This window comes from Pantherophis guttatus, chromosome 14 (genome assembly GCF_059756535.1).
Source record: "Pantherophis guttatus breed Tessera chromosome 14, ASM5975653v1, whole genome shotgun sequence".
NCBI lineage: Eukaryota > Metazoa > Chordata > Lepidosauria > Squamata > Colubridae > Pantherophis > Pantherophis guttatus.
The window spans coordinates 6,585,215-6,608,537 of NC_142076.1; the positions used below are offsets into that span (position 1 = coordinate 6,585,215).

Sequence of the window (23,323 nt, forward strand, 5' to 3'; positions counted from 1 at the left end):
GAGTGGGGGAGGGTGGAATTGCAGTTATAACAAGGTATGCCAAGTTTCTTGACCATTTATGATTATATTCCGGCTTTAGAGTTGAATTACATTTACACGGTTCCATTTTTGACTTTAATTGTCTGCTTCAAGTTGTCAAGTCATAAGTATATTTTACCGTTGCATTGCATTAAGGGACTGTTCCCTACCCCATACCTCTCTCTCTCTTTATTGATCTTGTCCTACAGAGTAATTCAACTCCATTCTAATTTTCTTCCCCACACACCAGCTGACTCTCCACCCAAAGGAAGTGAGTTATGTATATTCAGGACACGCGTCTTATGAATCGTGTTAAGGTTTACTGCCGTATAGCCTGTGCTGATGGAATATTTAATCAAAGAAATGAGTTGGCAGGGATGATATACAATGTGGTTATGCCTTGTGGTGTGCGCCTTCACCGCCAAATGAGAAATGGGTGAATTTGCCATTCATCAGTGCCACGCTGAAAGCTTTGTATAACCTTCTCCTCTCTCTCTCTCTCTCTCTCCTTAAAAACTTATTCATCAAGATTAAAGATATTTTAAATCAACAGCTTCTCTGCAGATACATCATCTTTATTTCCAAAGTGGCTACATCTTTCATCATTTAGCAGCTGAAAAAGAGTCTCTCAACCCAAGCACGGAGTAATTTGAATTTTCCATGAAACACAAAAGAGAGAGAGAGAGAGAAAGCTAAGAGGATGTCAAAAGTCCAAAACACAACCATCGATGTTTCCTTCCCTTTTATTAACACAGTTATTTCGTGTTCTGCTGCTTATCATCGGTACCTTGATCCTGGAACCTCTTGGGATCAAGTCAGCCATGAAGCAAATTGAAAAATGGAAAGAGTGAAAGTGTCACTGTTTCACTGTGGTCATAGACCCATATCTATCTATCTATCTATCTATCTATCTATCTATCTATCTATCTATCTATCTATCTATCTATCTATCTCTATCTATCTATCTATCTATCTATCTATCTATCTATCATCTCTCTCTCTCTCTCTCTCTCTATCTATCTATCTATCTATCTATCTATCTATCTATCTATCTACATTTACATCTCTCCATCTATCTGTCTGTCTGTCTGTCTGTCTGTCTGTCTGTCTACCGTGGTGAAATGTAAAATTTGCTACTACCAGTTCTGTGGGCATGGCTTGGTGGGGGCGGGGGTTAATGTGACTGGGTGGGCGTGGCCAACTTTTTTAAAAAAAATATTTTTACAACCTCTTCGGCCGAAGAGGTTGTAGAAAAAATGCTTTTAAAAGGCTCGGACGATCCCAGCTGAGTTGCCTGATTGTCAGAGGCTTTTTTTTTCTTTTAAAAGCATTTTTTCGGCCGAAGAAAAAATGCTTTTAAAAGTTAAAAATAAAAAGCCTCTGATGATGGCGTGGCTCAACTGGGCATGGGGGGGGGGGGGCGGCAGGGATTTTTGCTACCAGTTCTCTGAACCATATATTTCGCTGATAAAGAAATAATATGTATGTATGTATGTATGTGTGTGTGTATATATATATATATTAAAAAACTCCCTCTTTTCTTTCTCTCTCTGCCCCTTTTTCTTAAAACAACCTTTGTACCCCAGGTGTGTGTAACTCTGAGGAAGTTGGGAATATTTTTAAATATTTTTTTAATATTTGATTATTTTTAAAATAAAATTATTTACTTTATTTTTAATTTTTAGAATCATTTTTCCATGCTTAATACATCTCCAACGGGGGCTCCCATGAGAGAGAAGATACTTTTTTTTTTTTAAAAAAAAAGGTAAAAATAGCATTAGCAATAGCCCTTAGACTGATATACCGCTTCACAGTACTTTATAGCCCTCTCTAAGTGGTTTACACAATCAGCCTATTTTCCCCAACAATTTGGGTCCTCATTTTACCCCAGTGGTGAAATCCAAATTTTTTTACTACCGGTTCTGTGGGCGTGGCTTGGTGGGCATGGCAGGGGAAGGATACTGCAAAATCCCCATTCCCACCCCATTCCTGAGGGAAGGATACTGCAAAATCTCCATTCCCACCCCACTCCTGGGGGAAGGATACTGCAAAATCCCCATTCCCTCCCCAATCCTGGGGGAAGAATACTGCAAAATCCCCATTCCCACCCCCCTCTGGGAGAAGGATATTGCAAAATCTCCATTCCCACCCCACTCCTGGGGGAAGGATACTGCAAAATCCCCATTCCCACCCCACTACTAGGGGAAGGATACTGCAAAATCTCCATTCCCACCCCACTCCTGGGGGAAGGATACTGCAAAATCCCCATTCCCACCCCCCCTCTGAGGGAAGGATATTGCAAAATCTCCATTCCCACCCCACTCCTGGGGGAAGGATACTGCAAAATCCCCATTCCCTCCCTATTCCTGGGGGAAGTATATTGCAAAATCCCCATTCCCTCCCCATTCCTGGGGGAAGGATATTGCAAAATCTCCATTCCCACCCCACTCCTGGGGGAAGGATACTGCAAAATCCCCATTCCTATCCCACTCCTGGGGGAACAATATTGCAAAATCTTCATTCCCACCCCACTCTGGGGCCAGCCGGAGGTGGCATTTGCTGGTTCGCCAAACTGCTCAAAATTTCCACTACCGGTTCTCCAGAACCTGTCAGAACCTGCTGGATTTCACCCCTGTGCTTTACAGCCCTCTCTAAGCGGTGCATCTTAACCCCAACTGTCCGGGTTCTCATTTTACCCACCTCGGAAGGATGGAAGGCTTAGTCAACCTTGAGCCTGGTGAGATTCGAACTGCCAAACTGCTGGCCGCTGGTGATCAGTAGACTACAGTACTGCACTCTAACCATTGCGCCACTATTGCTCTTGATAGCCAACGATAGACAAAAGGCATTGTTCTTTTCTATATGTTTTGAATGTGGCCTCTGATCCCCCAAATCTCTTTTTAACCTGACTGGTTTCTGTATGGTCATAATTCAGGACTAGATATGACTGTATTATTCTGATATTAATGGGTCGATCACCTTAGTTAATAACCACTTTATTAGCCAAAGATGAGGGAAAGTTTAAAGCACGATTGATTGTTTGGATTTCTTTCCCCAGGTATTAATTAATAATTGCATGAATTATACTAATAAGATTTTGGAACAATAATGCCTGGATGTTACCAAACAGCAAACTGACTTTCATTTATAATTCCCATTTAGCCAGATTAAAACTCAGCCATTTATTTCCTAATGAGTTATGTTTGAATTACCTGAGTGAGTTTGCAGTATACATGCACGTTTTCTCATTAGCTTAATTTGCAGCCTTACATACAGACATTAATTTTGATTCAGAAATAAATCCATCCAGTTTCCGTACAACCGTCTTATTAGAAAGGAACTGTCTCCCTTGTGATGAGTTTTTAATAATCGCTCATGAAATGGATTCCATATTTCAGAATTAGAAACTTAATTTCAGGAAGCTGCTAAAATGGGTGATCTTGTGTGCCAGCAATTTAAATCAAATCCACCCTGGTTGTCCAGTCTTTGGAGCACCCACAAGTCTGGGAGACAAGTTATTCCATTGGCTAACAGGAAATTTCTCCTTACAGTAATGGCCAAAATTGTGGAAAGCTTTTGGGAAAAGTGTATTTTCTAAAACTAGCTAATAACACCACTTTTTTTTTTTTTTTTTTTTTTTTGGAATAGTACCATAAATTTATATATCAATGGAAAGATAATTTAATCAAGAATGTAATGCAATAACTTTTAGGAAAGATTTGTTTTAGAATAGCAGTTACAGTATAAAGAAGAAAAGTGAAACACATAAGAAAAAATGAGATATACAAAAATTATCACCATGTCAGTTAATACTTAGTTGGGGAACCTTTAGCATGAATGACAGCCTTACAACATCTTCCCATGGAGTGAACCAAGTCTTTTAGTTCTGCAGCTGTTCTAAGGTGAAACCAAGATTGAATGATGGCTTCTATTAACTGGGTTTTATTGCTGGGTCGCTTCTGACTAACAAGTTTCTTTAGTCAGCTCCATAGATTTTCAATTGGGTTAAGGCTGTTGTGGAATTCAATTTTTTTTTACGACCGGTACTGTGGGCGTGGCTTGGTGGGAATGATGGTGTGGCTTGGTGGGCATGGCAGGGGAAGGATACTGCAAAATCTCCATTCCCACCCTACTCCTGGGGAAAGGATATTGCAAAATCTCCATTCCCACCCACTCTGGGGCCAGCCAGAGGTGGTACTTGACGGTTCTCCGAACTACTCAAATTTTCCGGTACTGGTTCTCCAGAACCTGTCAGAACCTGCTGAATAACACCCCTGGGTTAAGGTCTGGGCTATTCCCAGGCCATTCCAGCAGTGGAATATGATTATCTTGAAACTCAAAAAAAAAAAAAAAAGTGGTATTATTAGCCATCAAACTTCAAAAATACACTTTTCCCAAAAGGTTTCGCACGATTTTGACCACTACCGTAGTTCCAGGTTGGATCTGTCTTTAATGAGCTTTCATTCATTGTCACAAACCATGATAGCCTCCAACATGGATGGCTTTCAAAGAGTAATGGATAGATTCTTGGAGAACAAGTCTAAAGAGTGCAGTTATTACGATGATCTGAAGTCATTTCCAAGTTATAGTAAATGCCATTGGTAAGGAAATAGTGGTAGAGAGGATCAGGTTTCTGTCTTCGCCTTTCAAGCTTGGTCACCATGAGAAACCAATGCTAAACTAAGATGAGCTGGGAACGAGGGCAAAAGAAGAAGGGGACGGCAGAGAAGGAGGTGGCTGGATGGAGTCACTGAAGCAGTCGGCGTGAGCTTAAATGGACTCCAGAGGATGGTAGAGGACAGGAAGGCCTGGAGGAATGTTGTCCATGGGGTCATGATGGGTCGGACATGACTTCACAACTAACAACAACAATTATATTTGATTTGATTTAAATCAACTGTGGGTTATATCTTGGCCTGGCCTATTTTCTTTGTCTTGGTTGCACCCATTTTATTTTATTTTTTTAATGAGAGTGTAAGAAGTCGTCAGCCTCATGGAATTCATAGAATAGCAGAGTTGGAAGGGACTTGGATGTCTTCTAGTGCAATCCTAGACCCTTTCTGAAAGCCTCCAGTGATGGAGCCCCCACAATTTCTGAAGGCAAGCCCTTCCACTGTTTGATTGTTCTAACTGTCAGAAAATTTCTCCTTCATTCCAGGTTGCTTCTCTCCTTTGTTAGTTTCCATCTATTGTTTCTTGTCTTGGCTTCTGGTGGCTTGGAAAATAGTTTTACCCCGCCCCCTCATCTTTGTAGGAGCCCCTCAAATATTGAAGCACTGCTTTCATGTCTCCCTTCTTAAATCCTTCTTTTCACTAGACAAACGTTTATATGACCTTGGATTATGGCAACATCTGGAAGATGCCTAATATCACCTGGCCACTGGCTCTGAATATTGGCAGGAATGATACAGTTACACTCGAGTGGGAAAACTGGATTATAAACCTATTTGCACAACCAGGGATGCACTAAGGCGGAGGAATGTGGTGTAGAGCATAATATTCTTCAAACAACCTCAAATGTATTTGCCAGATGCTTTGAAAACCTCGGAAAATGACAGTGCTTTGAAGCATGAATGACTACCATGTTTCCCCGAAAATAAAAGCCTGTCTTATATTTTTTGTGCTTGGCCTTATTTTTGGGGATGTCTTATTATTTTGGGGCACATGGAGCAAGACGGGGCTCCTCTTGCCATCTTACCTGATTTCCAGCTCTGTCTCCCTAAACCTAATCAGAGGAAATGGCGGGGACTGGCTGTGCATGCATTTAAATATTTTTGGGGAGGGCTTATTTTAGCACATGCGCTCAAAAGCCCCAATTGGGCTTATTATCAGGGGAGGTCTTATTTTAGGGGAAACAGGGTAGATCCAAAACTAAGATCAGAGCTCTAAACAGGTATCTGCAATAGGTAAATACTAGACATTAGACAGGTTCACCAGCTAACTCTATCTTCTGCGAGTAAGATATGATAATTCATGCCCCATATTAATACCAGTCTAATGGTGATAAAGATTCTCATTAGGAAAGCCAAATCCTTCACCCCAGGGCTGGCAGTAAAATAGCTCTAGGGGAACTCCATAAGGCTGCATGCCAAAAATCAATAACATGCCATTTTATAATTAAGAGACAAAATAAATGCTAAAGGAAAGTCCAGTAAATTAAGAAAAGTAACATCCAGAGAGATGGAAAGTATTGATTGCAATGTACAAAATATGTGAGGTCCCTCTAGCCTACTCTTTGAAGGCAATTAGAATTTGGACAGTTAATTCTATATATTAGCTGGAGGAGAAAAAAAATCCATGATTATACCATGAACGTATTATGATATTTGTCATTAACGGCAAGTAATTTGTTATCAAGCAACCAGTGTCTCTGATTAATCAATTAGGGAAAGTTCTGGTTGGGTTGCTTCTATATTAAAGCTGATTACAGCAACGATCACATTCCCATAAACAAAGCCAGGGGTAAAATGAGAAATTGTTCGATGTCTCCTTTAATCCAACATGGAAGAAACAGACATTTATGACCAGGGCATGGGGGAGATGACAGAATGTGTGAAATGATGTTGGCATGCAAATGCTGTGACTTATGTAGGTATTGGGACACACATCACAGAATAAACAGAATTGGAAGGGATTTTGGAGGTCTTCTAGTCCAAACCCTATACCATTCCAGACAAATGATTGTCCAATCTCTTCTTGAAAATCTCCAGTGATGGAGCAACCACAACTTCTGGAGGCAAGTCGTTCCACTGATTAATTGTTCTCACTGTCAGGAAATTTCTCCTTAGTTCTAGGTTGCTTCTCTGCTTGACTAGTTTCCATCTGTTGCTTCTCATCCTGCCCTCAGGTGCTTTGGAAAATAGGTTGACCCCCTTTTCTTTCTGGCAGTCCCTTACATATTGGAACACTGCTGTAGTGTCACCCCTAATCAGTGGTGGGTTTCAAAAAATTTTACTACTGGTTCTGTGGGCATGGCATGGCTTGTTGGGCGTGGCAGGGGAAGGATACTGTAAAATCTCCATTCCCTCCTCAATCCAAGGGAAGGTTACTGCAAAATCCCAATTTCCTCCCAATCAGCTAGGACTCGGGAGGCAGAGAATAGATGGGGGCGGGGCCAGTCAAAATTTTTACTACCGGTTCTCTGAACTACTCAAAATTTCCGCTACCGGTTCTCCAGAACTGATCAGAACCTGCTGAAACTCACTTCTGCACCTGGTCCTTCTAGTCCTTCTTTCATTAAGCTAGATGTATCCAATTTCTACCACCATTCTTCATATTTTTAGCCTCCAGCCCTATAATTATCTTTATTGCTCTTCTCTGTATTCTTTCCAGAGTCTTTACATCTTTTTTATAATGTGGCAACCAAAACTGGGTGCAATATTCCAAGTGTAGTCTTACCAAAGCATTATAAAGTGGTACTAACACTTCACATGATCTTGATTCTATCCCTCTGTTAATGCAGCCTAGGACTGTGCTGGCTTTTTTGACAGCTGCAGCACATGGCTGGCTCATATTTAAATGGTTGTCTACTAGGACTCCAAGATCACCAAGATTGGTGTTGTCATTTTGGCACCCTTGCGGTTTGCTTTAACACAATTGGTCATGTATGACACTACAGATAATTTTAAGGCCCTAATAATGCTGCTTAAAGCCATAAAGTTGATCCTTCAGCATGGGATGATTCCCAGTTAGAGAATCTTGGTTCAGGAGTAGAGAAATTGCAAGTGATTCCATTTCTCTAAATATGTACCATGGGAAAACAGGAACTAAAAATAATTCCCATCCCTCCAAATATGAAAACTGACTGCATTTGAAGAAGTTAAAATTTAGTTCAACTCTTTAAATTCAACATCAGCCATAGTAATTCATAGAAATAGTTGATTTGGGAACTGGAGGCTAGAACATATAAAGAACAATTGCAGGAGTTGGGTATCTCTAGTCTAGGGAAAGGCAGGCTGTTATGTCACTCTGGGTGACATGACAGCAGTGTTCCAATATTTGAGGGGCTGTCAGAGAGAAGAGGGAGACAACCTATTCTCCAAAGCACCAGAAGGCAAGACAAGAAACAATGGATGGAAACTAATGAAGGAGAGAAGCAACCTAGAAATAAAGAGAAACTTCCTAACAGTTAGAATAATTAATCATTGGAATAGCTTGCCTCCAGAAGTTGTGGGCACTCCGTTACTGCAGGTTTTTAAGAATAAGTCTATCAGCAGAAGAGTTTGCCTTTGAATGTTGTAGGTGCTCCAATCTCTTGTTAAAAATCACTGGAGGTTTTTAACAAGAGATTTGACAGTCATTTATCTGAAATGGTATAGGGTCTACCATATAGACCCTATACCATTTGGGGTAGGGATTTGGACTAGAAGACCTCCAAGATACTCTACTCTACTCTACTCTACTCTACTCTACTCTACTCTACTCTACTCTACTCTACTCTACTCTACTCTACTCTACTCCACTCCACTCCACTCCACTCCACTCCACTCCACTCCACTCCACTCCACTCCACTCCATTCCATTCTGACCTGGTTGGATGGATGGAGAGAGATAATATGCAATATGCTGTCAACTTTTTCCATTTCCATTTTAATAAGTGTTGCATAAACGTATTCAACAAAAATATTGAAAAAAATAATAAATAAAAGTGTTGAAAAAAATAATTAAATACTTGAGTGGCTTCTTAATTCCTCATTGAGAAAGAATTTTCTGGCCCTGGTAGATATTTTGTACTTCTAATTATTAAATTCCTAAATATTTCTGGAACAATTGGGAGAAACCAAGCCCAAACTTCAGAATACATTAACATCAGAGGGCATTGCTAGGGGCAGGAAGTCATATAGAAAACTCATTTATCTAGTTTTCAGCCTATTTACTGCCTGAGATAACATCACCCAGCTACTTGGCCTCATCAGTGAGAACTTATAAAAATATTTCAGACAATGCCTAATGTGGGGATTTCATTTCAGCTGTTTAACAGCTTCTGTATGCTACACTTCATTGGCTATGATTAAGATTGGATAGGAAATTATAGAGGCTAAAGTTTCCTTCTTCTCAGTGGCTCAATGGCTAAGACGCTGAGCTTGTCGATCAGAAGGTCGGCAGTTCAGCGGTTCGAATCCCTAGTGCCGCGTAATGGGGTGAGCTCCTGTTACTTGTCCCAGCTTCTGCCAACCTAGCAGTTCGAAAGCACGTCAAAAATGCAACTAGAAAAATAGGGACCATCTTTGGTGGGAAGATAACTGCGTTCCATGCACCTTTGGCATTTAGTAATGCCAGCCACATGACCACAGAGATGTCTTCGGACAGCGCTGGCTCTTCGGCTTTGAAACGGAGATGATCACCACCCTCTAGAGTCAGGAATGACTAGCATGCATGTGTGGGGGAACCCTTACCTAAAGGTCCCTTCCTACAGATATCTATGTCGTATGTGCAAATGTGGATGTTCATGCTGTTGACACTCTTGGCTTTCCTGCATATAAAACTAGGAATCTGTTTCAGATCTAGAATTGAAAAGATCCTTTGGAGCAGATACAAGTGCGTATCTTTTCCTAGCTCATCTAGTACAGTAGCTTTGCAACCCTAAAAATAAATCTATTTAAGAAGATACCAACAGCATAACCCCACATCTGTTTGAAAGCACGTTGCCAAGCTCTCTAACTGGGATCCCATGCTATTGTGCAACACTTTTCAATAGAAGATGCATGTTGCTCATATGTAGTCTGAAGAACCTGTTGCCAAAAGCCCAAATAGTACAACACTCCCATAATATTAATGCTGGGTATCAGCCCTGGAGGCCACCTTTTATTTCGGATGTTCAGGGCTGTCACACTTAGTGCAGTGGGAAAATGGGAGGGGGTTTGCATGGAGTCGGTAGAGTTATTTAGCTGTAACAAGATTCTTTTCTCTGAGAGTCAAGGACGTTCAGCCTGCACCTGGAGTGGCGTGACTGGAAGGCATCTCCAGTTGGGACAGTGGATTGATTGGGCCATGTGATGGACATGTGGATGCAGGGGAAGGGACTTGGACTTTCTTTTGGGTGGGAAAACATGGGAACTTTCAGATTCGGGTTTTTTCCAGATGTGCCAATATGACATCTCTAATAAAATGGAACTTTGAGGAACCTCAAGCCTTGGTGTTTCCTTTCATTGGGAGTGTTACTTGGGACCCTGACATTATCTTTTAGCCATTTTTATTTTTGTCAGTATGTACTTTTTTTTAACTCTCCTGGCATAGTCACTTAGATGAGGAAAATGCACTCAGTAACCAAGTTTATTGATGAAGGTTTGAAACAAAACAGGTATTACAGTAGAGAAAGGAGAAAAATTCATGACTTCTTTTCTGAATACGAATTTATCAAATTTTGCATTTGCATAGAGAAGGCAAAGCAAAACTTTGTTATTGTTTAACATCTGCAATTTTCCAAATTCCCTATCGCAACTCATCATTTTTTTTTTTTTAAAAGAAAGCATATTAGAAGTGGGGAAAAAAGAAAAAAATAGTCTATTATCTTAGGAAAGTTGGAGCTCTTGAAAAGCTACCGATAAGCAGGATCAGACCTCCCTGCCCTTAGAAGTGGGACCACCAGAAGTATACCAGATCGGTAGGGTAAATTTGAAGTAGATCCATAATACGATGGATCTTTGAGGAACTGTTTGCCTCGGAGTCTTACTTGGTTGGGGATGTTACTTGGATTAAGAAAACTGTGCGACCCTTGTATTAGAGTAAGGTCTCTATTCAAAGAGTAATACATTTAGGAAGAGAGGGAGGGAGGGAGGGAGGGAGGGAGGGAGATAGAGACCTTAAATTGGCAACTGTCAAGCACCGGGTTAAATCTGGAGATCCAGGCAGTTCAAATGAGTATAAAGATTTATTGCAAATTTAAACTCTCTGCAAGAATCTAACCAACTGGCCATTAAGGGAAATGAGCGGGAGATAAGAGAGGCTGGATTCAGATCTCTTGCAGATGCGCAGGGATTCACAACTTATGATGCATTTGACCCCTCCCTCAGGCTCAACCCGGTCATCTTCTACAACAATCAGGACAATATAATCCTGTTTTAAAGGGATGTCTTCTTCAGAGACATTATTTTCTATCAGGGTTTAGACCGAAAAGTTCCCGACTTTGGTTCCTTGGCAAAATATTGATACAAAAGTCCTTCGAAGAAAAGCCTTCAGTGAATCTACCGTAATAGAGATCTGATGCTTTGTGTAAAGCAGTAGCAAACTTTGGATAGTAGGAAATAAGGTTACACCAACCAATGCCTTTTTTTGGATGGCAAACTTTTCTCTCTAATAACACATAATTTGGCATGTTGCCATTAAGCCAATGATTTGAACAAAAGAGAATTAAATGTTAGTAGGATCTAGGAAATTTTATTTGTTCTCGCTTAATAAATATAATTGAATTATGTCAAAGAGAGAGAGGCTTCTATCACATCCATCAAAGAAATAGGCCAGCAGCAACCAATCACATCATTTGGATAATCCTGTTACCTGCCATCACTAAGATTTCATAGCATGTGTGCTTACCTGCATAGAATTCTGGACTATAGACTGCACCAACAACTGGATTTAATTTCCAACCTGTAGTAAAGACAGGAAACCAAACTTGGTAAATTTGAAGTTATGGCATGATGTTCTAATTACTGTCGGTTTGTGACTGTACAATTTTTATTTTATACCTTTTAAAGAATTGCATCGTGTCCTTCAAAGTGTATCTTTTCCAGAATACCTTTTAAAGCTTCTTAAAAAGCCCCCACCCACCCACCCACCCACCATCCACACACACATACACACTTTAAGTGGAAGTGACCATTAAACGAAGGGGGAATATATGCATCTTTTATTTAAAAAACCGGGATATAATTTCAGCCCATTTCATGAAAAGGAGATTCTATTTACCCACTTAATGCAAGTCTGTGTAACTTTGCAAAAAAAAAAAAAAGAAGAAGAAGAAGAAGAAGAAGAAGAAGAAGAAGAAGAAGAAGAAGAAGAAGAAGAAGAAGAAGAAGAAGAAGAAGAAGAAGAAGAAGAAGAAGAAAAAATAACTTTCTTTTCATTTGATGAACAGAGACAATCTTCTTCCTGGTTTTAAATTGGATAGGCTTAAAAGGACTTTACTTTCACAACACGCTAAATCCTAAACCTGGATTAAGAAAACTCCAGTGGTGTACTTATATAACATGCTTGCCCTAATAAATCATTTCACGCCTTAGCATTGTGGCTTGGTTTTCCCAACAATACGTGAGTTCATATATAAATGAACCACGCCTAGCTCTGACTTCTGGAACATTCCCCCCCCCCCCCATAAAATGAGTTATTTTCTTTTGGTAAATTTCAGACAAAATATCAAGAACTTTCCCTAAGTTTTTAATGGAAGATAACAGCAGAATTCAACTTTACAAGGTCTATCTACCTATTCTCTTATTGCAGTCCTTTAGAACGCAGTATGAACTTAAATTTTGTTCTACAAATAAATTAAAAGAAAACTAAGATGGGTTGGAGCAGATAAATACTTGGATGAATGACTGACAGGACCACAAACCACACTGGCAGTGTGAGAGAGGGGGGGGGGTAGAAAGAGAGAAAGAGAGGGGGAAAGGGAGAGACAGAAGGTGGGAGAAAAGGAGGGAGAGGGATGGAGGGAGAGAAAAGAAAAAGAAAAGAAAAGAAAAGAAAAGGAAGAAGGCATGAAATATTTATTTTCTTCCTCCCAAATCTTCCAAGCTGATCTAAGCCAAGTACTCAAGCATCAAAAGCCTTTAATTACTCGAAGTGTAATTTTCTAGAATACTTTTTTATTCTTCACTTCTGCACAGATAAGCCATTTGGGCTGGTTTTTCCACATCTGTCAGACTTCTCTGTCAAACAGGCTGAAAGATAACCTCAGACATTTTAAGTTATACTAATGGTGCCTCAATTTGTCTTCGGGAAGAGAGAAGGGGGAGATGGGGCTCGGGCAGATGCAGATCGATGATCTCAGCTGAAACCTGCTCTCATATTTCATCTCCTGCCCAATTTGATGGCTGCATCATCTAACTTGGGGAAGCTCACTCTGCAAAGACTTCATTTATCATGAAAATAACAGCAATTAAACTTTACTTTGTCTTGTCAATGAAGTATTTGCTGGCCCATAACTGTGTGGGTTAATCAAGTGTGAGGAGAAGTTTGACATGTACGAGTGAGGAACTGCCAAGGAACCAGGTCTCAACCATTAGAGGAGGTAAATTCACCACTGTGGGTGTAGTTCTCGGAATTTGTCTTGCTGTCACAACACGTACCTCAGGTAGAAACTTCCAGAACAGACAGGAAAGGGGAAAAACAATCTGTCTCTTATGCAGATAGATAGACTTAGTGTCTGGGATGAGGAAGAACTTTATTGGGGTTATTAACCAAATGGCTTTCTTCTTATTGTATATGTATATTCTCTTCTAAATTTTATATGTATATGCACTGCATATGTACTGTATATAGAATTTACATATACATAAATATAACCGGCCTTTTAGCATTTTTAGTTTCATATTATCTGTCAGGCCTGGAAGCCATCTTTTGCATTGGATCTTCAGGCCTGCCACATTTACTACTGTGGGAATCTGGGAGGGGGGATTGTATGAAGCCAGGGTGATATATAGTCATAATAACATTCCTTTCTCAGAGAGTCAAGGACGTCTTGCCTAGTGTATGCTTACTTAACTTTATTGTGGTTATTAACCAAACGGCTTTCTTCTTATTGTATATGTATATTCTCTTTTAAATTGTATATGTATATACATTGCGTTTGTATATAGAATTTACATATACATAAATATAATCGGCCTTTTAGCATTTTTAGTTTTATATTATCTGTCAGACCTGGAAGCCATCTTGGATCATTGGATCTTCAGGCCTGCCACATTTACTACTGTAGGAAACTGGGAGGGGGGATTGTATGGAATATGGGTGATATATAGTCATAATAACATTCCTTTCTCAGAGAGTCAAGGATGCATACCCGACGATCAGCTGGCTGGGGCCGGTTTTCAACACTGAATACTCAACACAAAGGATAGCTGATCTCGCGTGCACATGCGCACCAGAGTGGCTTCACACGCCACTTTGGCATGTGTGCCATAGGTTCGCCATCATGGACCTAGGATCTCATCGACATTGAGTGAAAACTCGTAAAAAGATATTTTAGGTATTCTCCCCCCCGCCCCCCAAGCAGAGGTTGTGGTTGTGATCGAAAAGCTTCACAGGGTCTGCAGTTTTAGCTGCCAGCATTGAAAGGAAGATGAGGAGAGAGATATTGTCTTTCGTTTAAAAAAAAGGGGGGGGCTCTCCTCTATGGATGATTGAGTTGTTGCTATCTTGGACAATGAAAACAAGATATGGCTCTTATTTTTATGGCGTTTTCAAAACTTGTTATTCTGAAACTTGCGGTATTGTGCTACAATCTTCTTTGGCAGTGCTAATCCCTAGAAGCTGCTTGGCTGATCTTCTTTCCTAGCCCTTATTCCAAAGACAAAGCAGAAACTTGGTATTAAGGAGAAAGGTTCTTTCTTCTTAGCCTTTTTTGCTTCTTCCTTTCTTTGTGTTCCCATCTTCTGAACCCTTGAAAACTCAGCAGGCATCTCTCCTTGCCCTGAATCTCTTCCTGCACTCTCCAAATCACTGCCAGGAAATCTTTCAGAAAGATGGGCTGCTTCTTTTCCTCCCCCCCCCCACACACACTGTCTAAATGTTGTTTAAAAGGGATGCGGTGGCTCAGTAGCTAAGACGCTGAGCTTGTCCATCGAAAGGTTAGCAGTTTGAATCCCTAGAGCTGCATGATGGGATGAGCTCCCATTACTTGTCCTAGCTTCTGCCAACCTAGCAGTTCGAAAGCACGTCAAAAATGCAAGTAGAAAAATAGGAACCACCTTTGGTAGGAAGGGAACAGCGTTCCGTGTGCCTTTGGCATTGAGTCATGCTGGCCACATGACCCCAGAGATGTCTTCGGATAGCAATGGCTCTTCAGCTTTGAAACAGAGATGAGCACCGCCCCCTAGAGTCGGGAACGACTAGCACATATGTGCCAGGGGAACCTTTACCTTTTTAAAATGTTTTTTTCTGATAGTACGACTGCACTGTTAGAACAATGCCTGGACCTCAATTTGGCCCTCACTCCTTATCAGAAAGATAATAGCTAGGGCAACCTTTGCACAATTCCATCATTCCTGGTTCCCTGATAGCTCCATCTCCCTATTTCTCCCGAGAGCAGATTGGGCCTCTGCAATCTGTGATCCTAGTCAACCTTCAGCAATGGGGGGTGGGGCAGGGAATCAAAAATTGGGAGCTACTGAAATGAAGAAAGCTTATAGAAGCCAAAGAAGCTTGCTGAAAAGACAGGGGATTTTGTGTGAATGACTGCATGTGAAAAGATTGTTCTTTTAACAAAGCCAGGGTTAATAAGAAGAAAGAGATAAAGAGTTCTGCTCAAAGAATGTGTATGTATATATTCAAATATATATGTTGTGGTCCACCAGAACCCTGCGGAGCTGGCAGAGGATTTGGAGAGCGATGAGGCTGAGGAAGAATATGGGCCAGTCCTGGACGCTGGGGAAGGCCCAGATGAGGGCTCTGCATCGGAGGCAGAGATGGGGCCAGGGCCATCGGGGAGTGATGCATGGACTTTGGAGCCTCCAGAGGCTGACAATAGAGAGGCAGAGGAACAGGAGGAGCCTGTTCCTAGTGCACGTATGAGAAGAGCTGCCAGAAGGCAGGAGCAAATAAAGCAGAGAGGACGACTCGGGAGTAGAGCCAAGATATGATTGGCCCCTCTCATAAGGCTTAGAAGACCAGCAATGGCTCTTGGCCTCTTCGCCGGAAAACAACTGTTGAGAGAATTTATTTTATTTTATTTTATTTTATTTTTGAATTTGTATACCGCCCTTCTCCCTGAGGACTCAGGGCGGTGAACAGCCAAATAAAAACATCAAATACAAATATTAAAATACAGTTAAAAATATATATATATAAATTTGGCCCCATTAATTAAAACAATAAACAAAACAATTACTTCTTGCTTCTTGTTTCACTGTATTCATTTCTTGTCAGCGTCTTCTGAACTTATGCCAAGAAAAGCCTTTGACAGTTTGCCTAATTATCCCAAGGTCGGTGATAAACTGAGGAATGGTGTTTTGAAGAATTTGCTTTCATTTACTTTGAACTACACTGAGAATGAGTTAATTCTCAGCTGTTCTAATAAAGCCTGTTTGTTTTCAAACTGTTTGTATTTAATACTAACTACTTGGGCCTGGGTCACAACAATATACACCAAACCAGAGGTGGTTTTCAGCAGGTTCGGACAGGTTTGGGCGAACCGGTAGCGGAAATTGTGGGTGGGCCCACCTTTACCCACCCACCCTGGCTCTATGCTATCCTATTTAGGCACGTGTCAGCTCCAATCTGCCAGGCTGCCATTCTGGAGGGGAAGACCGCCAGTCCGCAAGTCTAACTACCCTGAACCTGCCGCTGACATGGCTGCTTCTATCCTGGCCACCAGCGAGACCAGCGTAATACCCTAGAGCCCCAATACCTTTTTTTGCATGCTACTGCCACTGCAGCGAGCCCTAAGGACTGACATGGAGTTGGTCCTGTGGGTGCCGCCATTTTTGCTGCCCCCTCACATTTGAGGAAAGACAGCTGATGTTCAGGGCCGGGTGCTTATTGGGAGTAAAAGCCGCCACCCTTGCAGGCTGTCGGGATTGACAAACCAAGACTAATTGCTGGTTGGTGGGGGTGGGGGTGAATAGGCGGAAGCTAGGCTAAGGGAGGAGCAATGGGGTGGAGCTGGGAAGGGAAGTGGGAAACTTCAAAAGGTGGTGGGGAGCACAGCGCAGATAGCGCTGACAATGTTTCGCTTTCACGGGAGATTGTCAAAGTGTGCTGGATCATAGGATAAAAACCTTTCACAGCAAATCTGCCAATGGCGCACGCATGAGCAAAGCACATGCGCGGAAGGCCAGGCACATGTGCGGAGGTGGCCGCACGCGCGCTCACATCTTTGGTGCTGGGCGAATCGATAGGTAAATTAATTAATGCACCAAACTAATTTAACTTAGGGATAATGCACATATTTTGAACAAACAAAATAAGATGCCTTGACCTGTGAGCTTCTTGATTTTGTTGTAGAGGATGATGACAACCACAACTCTTACCTCAGTAGCTGTTGATTTACAACTGTTCATTTAGTGTCAAAGTTACAACGGCACTGAAAAATGTGACCTATGACAGTTTTTCACAGTTATGACCTTTGCAGTGTCCCTATGATGACCTTTGCAGTGTCCCCAAAATTCAGATACTCGGCAACTGAGTCATATTTATGGACCGCGGCTATGTCCCAATGTCATGTGATCCCGTTTTGGGATCTTCTAATGAGCAAAGTCAATGGGGAAACTCCAGATTCACTTAACTCGTTATTAACTCGTTAACTGCAGAGATTCACTTAGCAACAGTGGCAAAAAAGGTCATAAAATGGGACAAAACTCATTTAACCAATGTCTCACTTAACAAGATAAATTTCAGGCACAATTGTGGTCATAAGTTGAGGACTACCTGTAATGGCATTTGGGGCAAAAGTTAGGGAATAAAGAACCGGTCTTCATTTGACTTGTTTGGATTAATTAATAAGAGCTGTGGTGGCACAGTGCTTAGAATGCGGTATTGCAGGCTAACTCTGCCCACTGACAGCAGTTCGATTCTCACTGGCTCAAAGTTGATTCAGTCTTCCATCCTTCCGAGGTGGGTAAAATGAGAACCCAGATTGTTGGGGGCAATAGGCTCATTCTGTAAACTGCTTAGACAGGGCTGTAAAGGGCTATGAAGCAGTATATAAGTCTAAATGCTATTGCTATTAATTATATTTAAATCAAGGTGGTCCAGGGAGTGACAGGTTTTCTCCAAGAAAAATCAGAAAATTTTACAAAGCAGACTTTCTCCATGATGTACTGTAACTTGCTTAATCACGATATGTCAAACCCAGCTCATATTTTGTTTTTAATTTTGCCACGATGGGTAGAGATATCCATGATAGGATCATTAAAAAATAAAACTGTCCACTTATCTTTGCCCCACTGTCAATGATGGAAGGAAAATATTTCACAAACGCACTGCATAATGTGTGGAGGATTAAAATAAATATTTTGCATTTGATTCCTTCTTGATCAAGCTGTGTAAAATTTCCTCTCTCTTTCTCTCTCTCTCTTTTTAAAGAAAAGTCAGGGTAATCAGATCCTTCTTTAGAAAGCTACAGGATATTGGAAACAGGCCAAATGGAAGGTTGCGATATGTTCAGTTCCAAAGCTTTCAAAAAGAATTTTTCAAAAGCTGAAATTGATATCCCAGGTTTTTTTTTTTTAAAAGGAAAGTATAGAGACAGAAAAGTTTCTGCTGCTGTGACAAAGTACAACGAAGGATCCAATCTGCAATAACTTTTTAATAATTCTTTAACTGACAATAACAAGAGCAGAAATTAGAGTATTTGGCTAAGGGTCAGAAGAGAAGGTTCAGTTCCCTGCTTGATCACAGCACTGTCACTGATGCTTACTTCAATGTGGGTATGTGGGCTGCTGGGGGTTCACAGGGGTTCGGGAGAACCTCTAGCTAAGATTCTGTGCAGTTCAGAAAACCCCCAAATCCCACTCCTGGCTGGTCCCTCCCACCCTCCATTTCCAGGAGTCCCCACGCAGCCCATTTTAGATGCAGGTAAGTGCAGGGCGTACGTGGAGGCTCGGTAAGGGTAAAAAACGGGCCTACCAGAAGTTCAGGAAGACCAGAAACAGGCCCATTTCCAGCCTCCAGAGGGCCTCTGGAGCCTGGGGAGGCATTCTCACCCTCCCAAAGGCTCGAGGAAAGCCTCCAGAGCCCGTGGAGGGCAAAAACATGCCCCCCCCCCATGGTGCAGGAGGCTGACTAGGCCATGCCCACCATGGGTCCTCATTTTACCCACCTCAGAAGGATGGAAGGCTGAGTCAACCTTGAGCCTGGTGAGATTTGAACTGCCAAATTGCAGGCAGCAGAAGTAACCTGCAGTACTGCATTCTAACCAATGCGCCACCACAGCTCTTTAGCTGACCAGGATAAGGTTATGTAGGAGCGGTGAAATCCGGCCAAATCTATCCGACTTGTGCAAACTGGTAGCGCCAGCAGCGGGATGCTCCACTCACCTGCTGGGACATCATTACATCCCATTTTTGACCCTCTGTGCATGCATAGAAGGCTCTGCGCATGTGCAGAAGAGGTGAGCATACTTCTTCTGCGTATGCACATCCCTTGTGCTCCAGTTCCCGAACCGGTAGCGAAGGTAAGTGGATTTCACTGCTGTTATGTAGTCCTACCTTAGGCAGATCAGGAAATGGAAACTAAGAAAAAAACTCAATTTCTAGTTCTTACCGTTTGTATAAGGGTTAACTGTCTTCTTATTCGTCATGACCCGTGCTGTTGCATTATTTACCTAAGCACATAGAAAACAAGAAATCAGTAACACTTCTTCAAGATTAAAAAGATCCATGATAATAATGAATGCATGCTTTATTTTTTGGCATTTTAAAATGCAATTTAATTTATTTCCCCCAAATTAACAAAATAATAATAATAAAACTAATAAAAGGCAGGAGGCGCATAACAAAATCATACGATTTATAATTACATTTACTCTCATCGTCGTTTTATAAAACTTACAAATCATTTCAATAAAGTAACACCATTTCCTTTAAAGTTTAATAAAGAGACATTAAAAGCAAATTAAAAGGCTTTGCATAATTGAAGATTTAAGAGCATGCTTCTTTTATATATTCCATGGTAACACTGAAACGATAAAATATTTAAAAACAGAACATTAAAAAAAACTGTATGAAAGAGCATGCAGTGGAGTAGAAAGGGGAAAGAGACAAGGTACGCAAGGGGGGAAAAATAAGTAACATCAAAAAAGAGAACGAAAAAGTAAAAAAAAAAGAGAAGGACAAATCTTAGCAGTGTGCAACATAACCCTTTCAAAATGTACCATTGGAAAAGCAACACGTAGCATTCAACATCGGGGGAACATGAGCCTCGTTTATTCATTGCAAGGAAACTAACAAAACCATTCAAGCTTTCAAAAAACCACAGCTAACGAAAGGATAAAAAAGAGGGTGCATTATTTAACACAATATGGAATTAACGATCTGAGTAAGATGTGCACAAAATTCATATCCTTAAGTTCAGTCAGTGTCTCCAAGACTTGCTTAAAACGGACACTCATTGACAGGCGTACCGAGATAATAGAGATAGAGAATAATAATAATAAAAAATAAAAATAAAAAATAGAGAGCATCAAGAAAACTTAAGACGACAAGTCAAAAAAATTCATGTGGTAGATATCAGCGCTTTAGATAAGATACGTGAAACGGTAGATGGACTTCTCCACTTACCAGTCAGCACCATCGCCAGAATGGGGCATGTATACAGTTACCATGGTTACTGAGATGGTGAGGGCCCTAAGAGCTACCGCCGAAAAGGGAGAATGGAAAGGCAAAATATGCAACATCTTACTCAAAAACGACAGCAATTTTCAATTGGTTTTTTCTTTCTTTCTTTCTTTCTTTTTTTCGCTTTTAAGATTCTAACAAATACAACTCAGGCAGTGTTGAATTGGATCCAGTGGTTTAAGGATATATATAGATATAGATATACCATAGATATAGATAGATAGATAGATTTATCTATAAATCTTTATATGCAATGAGATGATCACTTTTGGGAATGAAAATTAGAAGGAACTTTAAACCTTCTGAGAACTTAGCTGGGCATTTGTCCAAAATGGAAACAAAGTCCATGTTTATTTGTTTGTTTGGTGAATCTAAATGAATGGCTATTCAAATGGGAATTTTTCTGGGGTAGTTAGCCAAAAGATAATTTGGAAAGCCACTGTAAATCCTGCATCAAACCTGCAATTAAAAGAAAAGGAGGAAAAAAACAAAAAAGAAATAGAATTCCCAAATAAAGGTTCAAACAAACAAACAAAAAAAGTTAAACGCACACACACACACACACAAATAAAATAAGGCCTTATTGTTTTGCTTCAACATTTAATTTTGAAAGTTTTTCCAATTTTTTTATTATTTTTTTTTAAATCTATTGCACCCATCAACTTACAAAACCTTTCAGATCATAGCACGGTATTAAAGCTCGTCACACATCTGGCATACAATTTTCTTTTTTTTTAGCTGTAATTACGATGGTTAAAAAACAAAAACTGGGAAAAAAATGTTAAAAAACAAAACAAAAACCACATACAGAAAGGAAATAATAAAATAACCAAACCAAGTTAGGCCAGGTGTATATATATATATATATACATATATACATACATATACGTACTTACATACATATAATATATATATATAAAAAAATTTGTACATTATACAATATTGTATCGTATTATATAATAGGTCGTAATCGTAACTATATATAACATATTCCATATATATATATGTGTGTGTGTATATATATATATATAAATAAAATATCTCAATGGGAAGGAAAAAGGGAAACACAGAAGAGACATTAATGATGGATCTGAAACAACGAATGAATGTGAGGCAAACATTTATAAAAAAGATGAAAAGGAAAATATTTTGAACATGCACCTCGATTTTACGGCCCTCTACCACGGTGCCGTGTAATTTCTCCCTCGCCCTTTCCGCATCAGCACTATTTTCGAAAGTAACGAAACCAAATCCCTGCATGCAGGTGGGAAAAGGGAAAATAACATGCATATCATTATTTCAGACAACCACTTCTTTGCTCATGTTTCTTTCTTTCTTTCTTTCTTTCTTTCTTTCTTTCTTTCTTTCTTTCTTTCTTTCTTTCTTTTTTCTTTTCCTTTCTTTCTTTCTCTCTGCCTCTCTTTCTTTCTCTCCTCTCTCTCACTCCCTCTTTAATTTAAATTGGCTCTCATTTCTGTCTTCATTTCTGTAAACATGCAAATTAGAAAGAAATTATAATCATACCCAAGATGTGCAATTAAGTAAAGCAACCAATGTCAACAACTTTTTAATCTTTCTTTTCACGAGTTAGTTTAATCGTCTCCTGAAGAATATCAAAGAATTGAACACCAAATACCTTTTATTTTATTTTTCTCTAAATTTTCACTACAGGGGAAAAGAAATCTAATAAAAAAAAGAAAAAACAAAACAAGTTCAAATCAATGGAACCATGTCATCACATTGAAAACAAAACTAAGAAGAAAAACGATGAGAGAGAAAAAAAAATGTGAATTCACTTTTTAAGGGCATGCAGATCTGATCAACAGAATAATAAACTTTGTGCAAATTAAAATGTGGGTACCGATTTCAACACTCAATGCAAACCCAATTGAATATATTGGCTAGTTCGATGTGTCATTGTGGAGCAAAATAATAATAATAATAATAATAATAATAATAATAATAATAATAATAATAATAATAATAATAATTTCTCACATGCAACACTGGAGTTGTTTATAATTGGGATGTCATCTACTGTATTTACTTCTTTTGGTCTTAAAGAAAATAAAATGAGAGGGAGGGGAAACAAAGAAGAAGGAAACAAACAAACAAACAGAAAAGAACTACCAACAAAACAGAATTGGGTTTGAAACTAAACATAACCTTTCTACATTTAATATAATCATGTAGTATGAATAAATAGATAGTACAGCTCAGAGAGCAAATAATCATTCCTGAACAATATCTGCAGTGCTTTTCATTCAATAATAGTAGACATTTGTCACAAGATTGATTGAAACACAGTTTGTGTTCTATATGCAGTGAAATGTTGAAACTGAGTTTGTTTGCCCATCTCCTGAATTAAATTTGAGAGTTCACTGTCAGTCAGGAAGAACATTTCGGTTTTATTTTATCCAGCCAATGAACAGATTCAGAATTGTGAGAACGTTCTGACCAAGTGGCTACCATGAGATGCTTGAACAATTACAGATGGTGATTACAATAGACCAAAGTCCCAAAAGCAAATCGGTGAGGTCATGGTCCCCTCACCCCTGATAACCTAAAAATGTGGTCTTTTCCATGGTTCCATGGAAATTCCATGGTTTTCTTTCCATTTTTGTTGTCATCGTTGCAGCTGTTTTGAACAGGTGGACACCCCAAAAGAAAGCATTGCATGAAAGCCTACCAGCAATTTACCAATTTGCAACATTTTTTTCTAAGAATGCAATGAGGCCTCTCTGGAATATATTATTTTGATCCCCCAAAAAACCCCAGGAAGCTGATAATTTGCAATAGGCTAACTTCAAGAGCCC

At 40.0% G+C, this 23,323-nt stretch overlaps 1 protein-coding gene across 20 annotated transcripts in view; it reads right to left on the reverse strand.

The window, feature by feature from the left end:
* RBFOX1 (RNA binding fox-1 homolog 1) overlaps window positions 1–23,323 on the reverse strand; it is a 2,479,215-nt gene that overhangs the window by 148,220 nt on the left and 2,307,672 nt on the right. For all 20 annotated transcript variants that reach the window (XR_015729837.1, XR_015729838.1, XM_087878443.1 and 17 more), the window contains 3 exons: window positions 21,669–21,761; window positions 19,435–19,495; window positions 11,551–11,604 (listed from right to left, as the gene is read on the reverse strand). Coding sequence is in view for 18 of the 20 variants with exons in the window: in XM_087878443.1 (XP_087734569.1) it covers window positions 11,551–11,604; window positions 19,435–19,495; window positions 21,669–21,761 (208 nt within the window). In the remaining 2 variants the exon portion in view is untranslated. The remainder of the gene's footprint in view (window positions 1–11,550; window positions 11,605–19,434; window positions 19,496–21,668; window positions 21,762–23,323) is intronic.